A 13,553-nucleotide genomic window follows, 5' to 3' on the forward strand; every position below is an offset into this window, starting at 1 on the left:
GGCGTGATATGCTGGGATTGACTTTATTACTATCATCCTAAAGCTGAATGTCATTCTCGGATGTAAAGAAATGGTCTGTGTGGCAACTGGAGACCTGCAGTGATTAAGTATATTAAAGTTCTCCAATTGGCCAGCAGTATAGGACTTGCCTCTTCAGTCATTCTATGCCAGTTCCTTTGGTGATGGCTGGTTTATGGGCTGGTACAGTGTTAGTTGATGTACAAGATTGTAGCAGATATGTCTTATGTGAGTGTTAGTGTGGCTCAGAAGGGTTCTATGTGAAGTGTGGGCCAGAAGGGTTCTTTATCAATTGACATTACTATATACTACTCAGGCTAACCGCTAGTACGCCAGCTATTCATAGCTTATTTGAACATCTAAAGTAATGTGCTGGTTGGATTGTTTTAAATATGTGGGCTGTAAAGTGTACATTTTATTTGAAAGTTCAATTATCCTTCCAGGCTCTGTCCCAGGGTTGTGGGATGATGTAGTTATCTTGGAAATAGCCTTGGTGTTGAAAGTCTTCCTAATTATATGCGCTCCTGAATTATATAAATGTTGCTTGCTAGTGAGTTCCAGGGCTTGTCAGCCTGTACTCACAAATTAGTGCCTCCTATTGATTCCTTATGGCAAGGTGGTATGATTTTGTGTAAGCATGGAGTGGTCAGTGTCCTGTTTTGCTTGTATTGCTTGTCTTAAATGTTTAGTTATAATAGTCCTGTTCCTTGGGAGGTTGTGTGCACTAAGCAGAGTTCCTTGAATATTGCCCCTCTCACTATAGGTAACCTGTGGACTGATTGTAGGACTGGAGTTATGCTTTGTATTGGGTGACGTGGAGAACCAGTCCTGCTGCAGGATTTTGGATTAGTGTATTTTATGAATGGTGAATCTGGGTGCGCCATGGTATAGGCTGTTAGCATTGTCAAGCTTGGAGATTAGTGTCTGGATTGGTTGTCATTTTTGTTGGTATTTAATGTATTGAAAGATGCATCTTTTAATGTTGTAAAAGGTGCTCTTCGTCACATTGACGTGTTGTCAAGGATACTTATGAATCCATGGTTACTGCTTGGTTTCTGAATTCTTCAATGTTTCTGTCTTCAGCTCTGTGTTGAGCTTTGGGTGGTTACTCATCATCCATGTATTTATGGCGCAGGCAGTCGACAGGTTTTGAGCTGTAGAGATCTGGGCCATCCATCTTTAGAATGTCTTCCACGTCATCTGCATAGATTTAATGGGTGAGGTTGAATGATTAACCAGGTCTGGTAACAGAGTTCGCTAGATAGTGGACAAAGAAAGAAACGTGATGGGCCCTCAAGACACGCCACAGTGTGTTGAGTGTGAAGAGCCGATGTGAGTTGGTAGGCAAACCACACTTTGTCTTTGAGATGAGAAGCAATCCATTGTAGAGCGTTTTCTCATATTCTGAGATGATGGAGTCTTTGTAGTCGCGTGTAGTGGTGGACATTGCAAGTGCAGCCGAGGAGTCCAGAAGCAATGGAGCAGCCTCTCTGCTCCTGACCACTGTAGGTTTGAGGTCATCCCGGATATGATGGCTGACTGCGCCACTGCCCAGGATGCGCGACCTGGGGGGCCCTGTTCTTGAGTGCTTGTGGAAGTTGTATTTTCCTTTTACCGTTTCTACTACAGAAAGGCTGTTCTCTCCACAGTAATTGTAGAACGCTAGAGGGTCTCTCTCGTTCTGTTAACTGCGGACTTCTTCAGAAGGAAGTCTGCACTTAACGGATAATTCCTTTTCTGAAGATTTAAAAGCTGACCTTTGTAAAGTACCTCTTGTCCCTCAATTAAGTCCTCACGAGCTGTTGACACAACCTTCTCAGCCGCCACCTGCTATACAAGTTTTTTAGTGTTTTACTGCTAACATTTTGTGAATGAGGTTACCTACTTTCCGAGTCGTGGTATTTATTAAATTTCCAGTTATCTCGAGTTGAATAAGCAACTATTTCAGCATCCAATCTCACAGCAACGTTATTTAGGCTGGGCGGTCCAACTTTTATAACTCTCACAAACGTGCTGCATCGCCTTTTGATGTCTTCTTAACGTACCCCAATAAATGTGTAAAGCACTGGCTGTTCTTTAATGGAAAGATAGTTGCTGCGCAATCTGACTTTCCTTTCTATAGTATAGTCAACCCTACCATAATGTTTAGTCGTCAGCTGCCGCTTAAGTCCAATGACCAACCTAGTCTGTAGCCAATAGTATTGGACCAGTTGTTTGCGAAACGCCATGTATTAATTTGCATGCATGTTCGTTTCAGAATGGCACGTCGTATATAGTATGTTCAACTACCCAAGCAATAAGAGCACAACGTAACCACTGCCCTATTCTTTACAGCAGTCTATTCTCCCAGCCCACCCGATGACGCCACCGAGCCCCAGTACCACTGGTACCAACAACAACAGTAGCAGCAGCAGTAGCAGCTCAGGATGGGACCAGTTAAGCAAAACAAACCTGTACATCCGAGGGCTTCCTCCAAACACCACTGACCAGGATCTGGTCAAACTGTGCCAGCCGTAAGTACTTATTTTTTTCAGTGGAAACAATTTAAATTTTAATTTATTTTAAAGTGTGTTATTTGGGTGGTAACCTCAAATAGAATCGTACGTTAAAACATTAGTGCAGTGAATCAGTTACTCAAACCTAAAATACATGTTTTTAAACTGGTCACTGAATTTATGTAATATAATTTACATTTTTGCAAAGAAATTTTCCATTTTTAATTGATCTTGGAGATGCTTATTTGGCTTTTACTCGCATGAGTGCATGCCTAGACCAAAACGCTGATTTTTGATTTAAACCTAGAGGCTACCTGGTATTTACTATCGCAAAAATGTTTTCTGAAGCTGCCACTAGGAATTTTCATAGTAGGGTGTTTCTGAGTTAATTTCTCTGCCTGTCAGTGGAAAAGTGCTATGTCGTGCAACTTGTGTACATGGGCTACTTGACAAATTCATTAAAGAGTGCCACAGTTATATTTACTTAAAGTCAAGTTGCGAAGTATCAGTCAGTGGAAAATGTAAATATGTCGCCATTGCCAGAGTAAAGAAATAATTCCAAGATGGCATTGGTTCCCCTGCAGGAACAAAACGAGTGGTTTTGCTCTTGCAACTAATGCGGACCATAAGATTTTTTTGATGTTCACACAGCTGGGACCCCTTACATTTATAGCGATTACTCGCAGATTACTGCTAGCAATGCAGTAGACGCGGGAAGCAGAAACCGTCTCTCTGCTATGAGGGCCTAACATAATGCACTACTGTTCGTGGACTACTAGCAACATGTTTGCTACCAGTAAAATAAATAACCAGTGAGGCACATTGAATATACCTCTCCTCCCTTCGATGCAATACCTTATATTAAAAAGGTGACTGTAAAATGAAAAGTGATGATTGAGCCATGATTAATGCTGGAATGAGTGATAAGATGCCCCTAATGGTGGATTCATTAAGGTGCTTGCTCTTTAAGGAAATACATTTCTGAAGAGTATTTCTTGTGTTACTGAGCTCATAGGAAAATGAGAAAATCATGTAAATTGAAATAGATCTCTTTTAATTTTCTGTGTGACTGTTTTGGAGTTACAATACCTTACTCAGGAGCACAGAAGAGAAACATGTAAGCCCTACGCTGAAATAATAAGGAAAGCTGTAAATGTATATGGAGGAAACACCTCGACTTATTGAGTGATTTTGGGGCATTATTGTTTGCTAGTATTTACAGAGTTCTTCATGCCTTTGGTGCAGCGGGAAGCGTTTTACGTAGCATCAAATGTTTGCGCTGTTCTGGAGTGCATGGTTGATATCGGGTTGCTGCAGAATGGCCTATATGGAGGTGTTGGCAGAGGTGTAGTTCAAAGACTCCAAACTTGTTGCCGAGGACTTACAGCTGCTTATAAAAATGTGTTGCAAAGAAGTTTGAGTGTAGACTCATGTAGGTACAGCTAATGTTTTTGGCAGTCCGTATCATGCTACTAATCTCATGGGTGGAGCCATGTCTTTAGTGCTGTCCAAAGGACATGGTGATCGTAAATTGACCACAATCTAGTTGAAGTAGCTACCCGAGCTTATCCACCTGGAAAGAGAAGAAGCTTTCAGCAGTTCAAAATTTGGTTAAAGTGTAGGACCGGTCAGCAGCAGGTCTAAACTTGAACAAAGTGTGGTTGTGTACCATTGTGTGCTCGATGTGTGATGCCTATTGCTTTAAAGAGACACATCTGGCCATAGGAAGTCAGTATACCAATCTGAGGGCTGGTGAGATCAGAGTCCGCATGGGTAGATTGAGCAGATGTCTGGCCTCCAGATAGCTCCGTGGCATCTACTGTAGTGGAAGGTCACAAGTTTGGATCCCAGAAAGGCCACATCACCCTTCCCTCCGAGGTAAACTGAACGGTATTAAATTGGAAAATAACACCTGTGTTCTACAGTGCTTTAAAACAGAAAAAGTGTGGACTGAAAAGTTTTATGATTATGAAATTGAAGATCCAGTTGTTGAAAATCACTTGTGTGGGGAAATGCAGAGTTAGAAATTAGTGTCTGTGACTTTTGAGGAGAAATAATGACTGGTGTATAAAACCCACTGAAAATAATGTCTGCGTCATGGAGTTTAAAAATGTTTGGTTCGTTGGAGGCATATGGTGATGATTAGGTAAAAAAATAAGTGTAAGAAAGTTAACAATGCTCGGGCAGATGTTCATCAATCAATAACAGTGGACGGTAGAGCCATTCACGTGCGGGGTGATTTAATACCTTGGCTAATTAAATACAGTTTCACTGTATTCAGGCCAATTCTGCTCTTAGGCAAGCGTGCGTGTTTGTTGATCTTGAGGATCTCAGTCTCCCGAGATGGTGGTCTTGGTTGAAGTATTCGAGCTCCCTGAAGTGAAGCGCTCATTTGTACCTTAATGCAATCGGACACATATCTGAGAAGTTAAAATGCCATAACAAGCAGGGGCAGAGGTGAACTCACGACCACCAGAGCAGATGGCCCTCAAAAGTGTCAAAATACTAACAGATTTTCTACAGCAGGATCAGTTATTAAAAAACTACACTTTTGATACCAAGAGTGCGCATGTCTAAGAGAGGGAAGCTAGTTTTCGTAAGGTCAAGAAAATGTGACGTTTACAGATTCTGGTAATCAAGCTTTATGCAAGGTAATTCACAGCAAATAAACATTGGTAGGCCTCTGTGTGGGGGTATTATATTTTTGATCTGGATAAGTGAATTCATGTCAGAGAGAGCTGTAGACCAGCTAAGATGCCTTGCAACACCGATAAGGGATTCGGTCGTCTCAAACTTGGGGTCTCCATCCATTTCTCAGAATACCCTTTAGACCCCCTCCTTACCACCCTATTCAGGCCCCGCAGTAGCAAGTAAATAGTTTGTGGCCTTTCTGCTCTTGCCATCAGCTGATGAAGAGATGTGCAGGTATTCTTTATTGATATGCATGGTGGATATACATAACAATTGTGCGCAAAAACAAGAATAGATGTAAACACCATTGTGGGCCAGAAGGTTAGCCCATGTGAGTAATAATTCTTAAACAGCACCTAGCATTACCATCTATATATGGTACATTTATAGTGTGCTTTTACTCCATGGGAATCATTGCACTTATTCAGTTTTGTCTTTAGTAGTGCCAAATTGTCACATTTTGGTCACTTAACAGCACTGTGTTTACAGTCTATTGTGTACGAATGTGCGAAGACCTCCGAGGCAATAATATGGTATTATTGATTAACCGGGGTAGAGTATGGCTTTGGGTTAGTCAGTTACGTTTCTAACCTATGTAAGGATTCTGCCGACTTTCAAGGAGTGGTTAGTGATGGCACTAATTGGGTGAAATGTGCTGTGTATGGTCAACGAACAGCGTGGCTCATGACCTTGTATAGTTGATGTTTTAGTTTCTTCTAGTACATTGCTTGAAGTTTCTCAAGGGAGGTTACCTTCTGCAAGTAGCCTAGACCCATTTGCCATAGTGCCTTATGCATGTGGCATGCGAGTTTGGCTCGACCCCACTTCAATTGAAAGCCAAAGGGTTTTAAGTTGATTTCAAACATTTGACTGTCCTCAGGTTGAGGGACAGCCTTGCTGCCTAGTTCTGTTAATGTGCCCTAGCAGATAGCGTTGTAAAGCGAGTGTAGGCTACATTGCAAAGTTATAGTTGTGCTACAACCGCTGCTCTGGTCATTTCCACTTAATTGTTTATTTGGAGCATTGGTAAGAATTGGTCTGGTTTATCACGAATATTTTTGAAGTTGCCTTCTTTACCGACCGCCTGAAGACCACTATGCATGCATGCATGCACGCATTCCCAATTATTTGCGTGGTCAATACACAGAAGAGAAAATGTTGTGAAAACCCAAGACTGTATTTGTTGTGCCAAAGGAGTAAGGTCACTGAAATATCAGTATTCCATCCTTTTTGCTTCCTATCGACAGCATTTTCTATATAGTGCCATCCAGATAAAGAATCCTTTCTCATCTAGCAACAGATGTGATGCAAGAAATCTCTAACATTATTTTGACTGAAAGCCTAAGGTGTATTTAGGGGCCGTCTGCGTTCATTTTTAATTTTATCTGATCCTATTGAATTTTCAGTTAATGGCCTAGCTATACATTACAGAATTGTTGGTAGGATTATCTGCTATGGTAGGCCACATGTTACTTGGTGCTCCAAAGATTCACATGACCAGCCGCGGCCCGTGGAGGGAGTTCTGTGGGGCGGTAAGGCGGGGCGGGGGAGGGGTAGGGTGGGGGGTTCTAAAAACCGGAATATAGATAATTACAGGTAAGTAAACAATTAAATAAATAAAACGAATTTCGTAGCGCACGCTACGAAATTCGTTTTATTTATTTAATTGTTTACTTACCTGTAATTATCCATATTCCGGTTTTTAGAACCCCCCACGCTACCCCTCCCCCGCCCCGTCTTACCGCCCCCACAGAACTCCCTCCACGGGCCGTGGCTGCACATGTCCCTATCTAATCTGTTGGATGTGATGTAATCAATCAAAAGCCATGCATGAGATTTCCTTCCACTCACTTTGACTTTTTATGTCTGGCATAACACTGGAGATGTCCGTTTACTTATTGGTATTCTTTACACTATACACAGTGGAGTTTATCTTCACCAGAGAAGTATTAACCACCGAGCTCATGCTAATGCACGAGGGACTACTTTACATCAGAAAATTACACTAAACTATCGTCTTCTTGTTTCATTCAATTCTTTATTTCCTATATGATTTCTGTACAGACAGCAGTAATATTTGCTACTTTTTACATAATATTAGCAAAGCCAGTAGCAGAGGTTTCAACGAAAGCAACAAATATGTTCACCTTTTGAGAATTACTCTGTTACTATGAATTTGCACATTAAACTATACATAGTGACTTTTCCAATGCTGTAATCTCATATGTTATTAGTTGAGAAGAATGTAGACTCCCTTGTGTGGTTTTCATCAGTATGTATTCATTCATTTATTTATTTGCCTCTTTATTTTCCCCTTTTTATAGCACAGACAAGACCAAGTAGATGGCAATGTGCTTTAGACAGGATTGTTTTACGAATAGCAGTCTACATGAGTGATTGATGAACAAAATTCAGTAGGTAAAAATGTAACAATATCACACAACAAATTTACAATAAATTTAACAAGAACTTTCGCTATGTGCAATACTGGTACAGATGGGAGAAAAAAAAGAAATAACAGGTTGACATCCTATATAAAAAGGCATGAAAGAAAACAATGCAAGACATTAGTGTAGGTGAGTAAACCATAAAAAAACAGAAACCCAAAACCATATATTATCCATGTATACATTAATACTTTAATAGCTGTGCAGAGGAAGCCTGGCATAGATATGGCTTGGCACAGGAATGGCCCTTTTTATAAAGTGAGGTAACGTTGGAACAATAGGCCTTTTAGTACTTCTAAAGCTGTCTGAGGAAGCGATTGCCTTGATTGCTTTAGATATCCAGACCCTTGTGGGGGGGGGGGGGGGGGTGGGAGGGAGTCTGGGCGCCCAGAGTAGGGTTGCTTAAGTGTCCTTGACTACTTAAAGGCTGGAATATTAAGCTCAAGGCTGTCTGAGCTCTGGAGTTGGCACTGGTCCTGAGAATGGGCAGTTTCCTTGCAGGGTAGATTGCAGTGTAGATGGATGTTTTGGAGTGTGGTGCCATATGTGATCTATGTTAGATGATTCACACTTCTTGTTTTAATGTAAGTCTAGAGTGAGTGAGTGTATTTGGCGTTCCTTGAAGCCAAATTGCCTTTTTGTTGATTTCCTATGTTTCTCGATTCATTTATTGGAATGTAGGAGATGTGAGCTCGCTGGATCCTGGGAGGGAGACCGGGTTTGCTTTGTTGTCTTTGGCCTCGTGGATGTTAGTTCATGTTTGATTCAAAGACTGTTGGCAGTAGGTCCTATAGCACAAGAAATGTTTTTGTTACGGAATCCATGGGACAGTCCATCAACGAAATTGCACATTTCGATTGATCTCGACTTTAAGATGGTGACATTTTATCCTCCATTAACCTTCATCAAGTGTGTATACCCACTGTTTTCTTTTCTTTCTGCAATGGAGCATTTTGTCGAGCACTTTTTGGTTATTATGAAGTTGAGTTACGAGCCAACACTCCACGCCTTGTTGTTTTGTAATGTAGGACACTATAGATGTTCTGAAAGGCACCTTTTAACTTTGTTTAGTTTACTGCTGCCCACAAGTTTGAGCAATAGCTCATTGTAGGGGCATCAAATTGTCTCCTATCTAGGAGATTTCATGTTTTCGCAGTGGTCCGAAGCTAGGGTGAATTATGAGGATGATCACAGTGACCTTGTGTGTTAAGTCCATTGCATGATCTACTGTACAGGTAAGGGCCCCAATAGTTGGTTGCGCTTGCATTCATTTCTTAATTATTTGCCATTTATTTATGGCCTGAGGTTGTCCAACTATAGTTTAATGTGTTTAGTAACTAGGATTTCTGGGCCTGGTTTCTAAGTGTAATATCAGATTGAGTATCAAGAATGAACTATCATGTCGTGGTATCAAGAAGAACATTGGTGTGATGAATAGGGCATTTGTATCCACTTGTATCAACTAAGCAGAATATTTTGAAATACTTGTGTCTATGGTAGTATTTCATTTCATGGTAGTTATACAATGTTTATATTCATCTCTATCCCACCCTATTACCAAGTCCAAGACTCTTTTCTCTGATTGATTTTGGTACCATGGGGCACCAAGTCATCCAGTGCTGTGAAGAAACCGTCTTCAAGCCATGTTTTCGTTGGACCTCTGACGTGCTGTGTTTATGCTGGATTGAGTCACCTATGTAAGTGCAGATGTTACTAATGATTCGGTGCATTTTACACACAATTCTCTTTCCTACAGACATAAAGGCTCTATAGTGTGGTTATTTGGGATTGTTCTGCTTGGACTGTGGCTATTGGTATTTCACTGCTTTTGATTGTCGGTATATTTATGTTGGGTTTGTGGCGAATGTTTATGTATGCTAGTGTTACTGGCTTTCTCATATGATGCGGTTAGGAATCCTTGGGATTAAGTATTGGTGGTTGTGCACTGTCTCCGTTAACAAAACGTTACCTGGTGAAGGATGGGGAATGACTTCCTAGGGTGTTATCAGGGCCACTAGAATTGTTCAAGGATTGCAAACCTTTTTACCTCTTCTAACCCTCCCTACCCTTCTCAAGCCAAATAACTGACTAACATATCCACCACTCAAATTACTTTCATATTTTTCTATACTAATTCAACACTAATCCTTTATGGGTTATGGAGTAGCATGCTACAAGCTGAAAAAGCGCTTTGACGCCTCGTCAGGTGGTAGTAAGCTCTTTATAAATGCAATTGCAATACAATACAAACATTATAGATATGCCACATTTTTCACATAATAAATAGAACGTTTTGGTTCTAGCTCAATTGGTTCAAACATTACTAAAAACGCAGCAACACGTTTTGCCGCGCAGTGGAAGGCCCGTTGCAAAGGATGACTAGTCACCTTTCTGTTGCTTATTGCTATATTTGAGTGGTAAACTGATACTAATGAAAAGCAACCAATGCACTGACAGTGCTACCAAGTTATGAGAAAATAATCAAATAATACTATCACAAAATGTGCCACATTATGCCACATTTTGCGTTTTCTTGCTGCATAATTTACTCAACCCTTCTGCATAATTTGCCCCTCCCTTGCTGCATAATTTCAGTGGCACGGAGTGTTACAAGCCCCATTCTTTTGTAGTGTGTGGATTGTTTTCTGTAATTTGAGGCTTCTGTTGTTGTTGCTTTATTTTCTGCTAGAGTTTCCATTTCGCACGATACTGAAACCTCTTCCGACTATTCAGCACTGAACTTCAAAGTCTACAATTGAGCATATGTTGGAGACCTGAGATTTAGCCGTACAACTTCGTTGGTTTGACCCAATCCTTTTACTGTCTGTTTAATTTAAGATGGCTGTCAATTTAATTTAAGATGTAAGGTGTTTTATTTTTTTGTTTCCCAGTAGAATCCAGTTACTTCCACTTTGACAGGCTCTTGCGAATCTTTTAGTGGGGCGTTTTGAGGTAGTATCTGTGTTGTGTTGAGGCTTTTTGCATGGTCTAAGCTCTGTTCCGCATGACCTTGCTGCTAGTTTGTCATAGGGTTGGATGCCGTTTATTTAAGATCGAACGCCATAAGATTTTGTGTTGAATTAAGTTGAGAGTGCATTTTGACATTTCTGGTGACGGCCTAGAAAGAAGACTGTTGCACAGTTTGTGGAAATGTTGACCGTTGCATCCTTAATGATGTCCACAGAAGGCCTCTACTTCCATGGAGCGGCAAGTTAGACAGCCTGACTTGCTGTAATAGCTGAAGACAGTGCAATACTCTGCTAATACAATCTAGTGTAATCCCAAATCCTGTGCAAAACTTTAGAGATAAAAGAAAAGCGGAACTCAGCAGAGAAGTGACCTCTTAGATCATGCTAATTACAAGCCATCAATGGGTCACTTTAAAACCCACGGGGAGGCTTTGCAGAGGTTAATCACAATGTGTCGACTCAGCTAACATACAGTATCACTTGTTCAATGGCATACCTTTTAGTGGACCTTTCCACCCTTCCCGAAGACTTTATGGCGCATATTCACCGCAGCCAAAGTCACGATAAATTTACCGCCCCATTCACAAGCTGGTGCAAACAGCCGATATCACTAGTTTTCCGGCAATAGCAGCCTAAAAACAAAATCCCCACAGATGACCGCAGCAACTGTCGCTAATGAGATGCAGAGTAGGCATTCCTGTGCAAAAAAGCCACAACAACACCACACCTCAACATTCTCAACAACCAGCCTGATCTGCGATAAGATCACAAAACATGCAATAAGGCGCGTTAGCACCAGGAAACGAACACCTGCTCCGACCTGGTGCAAAGTCGGACTACAGCCTGCACCACAAAAGAGAGCCCAGCCCAGAGCCACACCGGAAGAACAGATGCCATGGAGCCACTGAACATTCGTGCCGGACACCCAAGACGGCCACAACACCCACCGCCACCACCCCCAGGAACCCCCCCCCCCTCCCCGGCACAAGCACCCCCCCCCCCTCCCCCAGCCAAAGACATGCCACATCAAGTACACTGAATCATGTACCAAATATTCCGCATGATGTTGCACAATCACATCTGGTGACATGCATGGGTCGTCACAAAAATGAGCATCGCACTTTCATCTTCGAAGCAACAAATGAAAATGTATTAAAATAAACACAGAACAGAAATGAAGACACATGGCTGCTCCCCTCGGGACAATCCGTAAGTCACAGCCTGCAAGACAAAAATCATGATGAGAAGGTGTCCTGCGCACATCAAGGGACAGAGGGAGAGTGAAGGAGAGAGAGAGAGAGAGAAAGAGAGGGAGAGAGAGAGAGAGAGATAGACGGACAGAGAGGGGGAGAGAGAGAGAGAGAGATAGACGGACAGAGAGGGGGAGAGAGAGAGAGAGAAAAGAAGAGAGGGACAGGGAGAGAGAGTGCCGACACTGCGCCCCCAGGCTACACTGCTCACCTGCTGCCACCGGCGTGTCTCCAACCACGTGTCGGTATGTTGTGCGGTTCACCAGGTCCCACATCTGAGACAAACCCGTCATCTGTAACAGTGTCCAAATACATGAAGTGCACAGTACATCCAATTGCACACAACATCGTCGGTTCGCCCCTGCGCACCCAGGCAGCTGCACCCCAGCCCCTCCCGCCGCCCAGCGGTGCATGCCCGCCCCTGCGCACCCAGGCAGATGCACCCCAGCCCCTCCTGCTGACCAGTGGGGCATGCCCGCTCCTGCGCACCCAGGCCTCACTGCTCGCCTTCCGCCCTTGGCTTGTAGCAATCGGGGCCCACCACGTGCCGCTGCAAGCCACAAGCCCGGGGCCCGCGGACATGACACCCTCCACATCATGCAGTCTCGCTCCGCAGGCTACCAGGTCTCACTTTTGGTGCTCTGTCTTGGTTTCGCCATGGCAGAGGACATACCATTGCACCCGGCCTCATCGCAGGCTGCATACCCGCTCAGCCCTTGAGGTGCCACTAACTCTGTGACCCGCGAGGCCACGCCACGTAGCGGTAGGCCCCCGCTGTCTGCTGGCTCAGACCTACACTGCGACCAGCAGTGGCACACAAAACCTAAGCAGCTCGGACTGCCTGGACTGGGCATCATCGCAGGCTGCACACCCGCTCAGCACTTAAGGTGCCCCTACCTCAGTGCACTGAAAGTCACCGTCCCGTGGCGGTGTGCCTGTGCCGGCCGCAGTGTATCCGGTGCCACCAAGCCTGTGCCCCGCAAGTCATTGACCCTCTATTATTGGGAATCGTGGTGCGGACACCATGTCACCTCCGGGCCTGCGGCATGTGATGTCGCAGGCCCCTGGGCCCCCATGCCTACATGCACACCATACGGATACACCCCGAGAGAGGTTGGAAATGGCGTCAAGCACAGGTGCCCGGCCCTTTTTATTGGCAGGGTCACATGTGCTGTGATGCTTGTGCTGGATGGGTGTGGTGTGGGTGTACACCAGCCGTGAGGGAGTGGCTGTGGCATGCTGACAACTAGACCTGTGAGCAGCAGATCCCTCCCTACAGGGAAGACCTGGAACATGTAACATTGTCGCCCCCTCCCCTGTGAGCGTAAGCGGAGTGGGCTGGCCTGGCGTATGCCAGCCTAGCATAAGGGTTTGAACAATGACCCCGGGGCTCTGGGCGTTGTTCTGTACGGGGCTGGACAAGAAAGTATCAAATTTGCGTGTCGCTGTTGTTTCGGCACCACCCGGACAACATTCAGCAATGTGTCACCCTGTGACCCAAGTACAACGACATGAGCTACATGGATGTAAGAGGAATTCACTGACCCTACATTCATCCATACTACTAGACTTGAAAGACCATAGACATGACACATCTGTGTGATTTGGAATGTTTAATGCACATTCAGTGGAGTGTTGCATCTTGAGCAGTACAGGGCCATACAAACCCCACTTTAAAATGTT

At 43.6% G+C, this 13,553-nt stretch overlaps 1 protein-coding gene across 9 annotated transcripts in view; it reads left to right on the plus strand.

Annotated features, from left to right (window-relative positions):
- RBMS1 (RNA binding motif single stranded interacting protein 1) overlaps positions 1-13,553 on the plus strand; it is a 592,904-nt gene that overhangs the window by 392,518 nt on the left and 186,833 nt on the right. For all 9 annotated transcript variants that reach the window (XM_085645456.1, XM_085645455.1, XM_085645453.1 and 6 more), the window contains exon 2: positions 2,353-2,531. In XM_085645456.1, the coding sequence (XP_085501582.1) occupies positions 2,353-2,531 (179 nt within the window). The remainder of the gene's footprint in view (positions 1-2,352; positions 2,532-13,553) is intronic.

Source organism: Triturus cristatus, chromosome 3_1, assembly GCF_964204655.1.
Source record: "Triturus cristatus chromosome 3_1, aTriCri1.1, whole genome shotgun sequence".
NCBI lineage: Eukaryota > Metazoa > Chordata > Amphibia > Caudata > Salamandridae > Triturus > Triturus cristatus.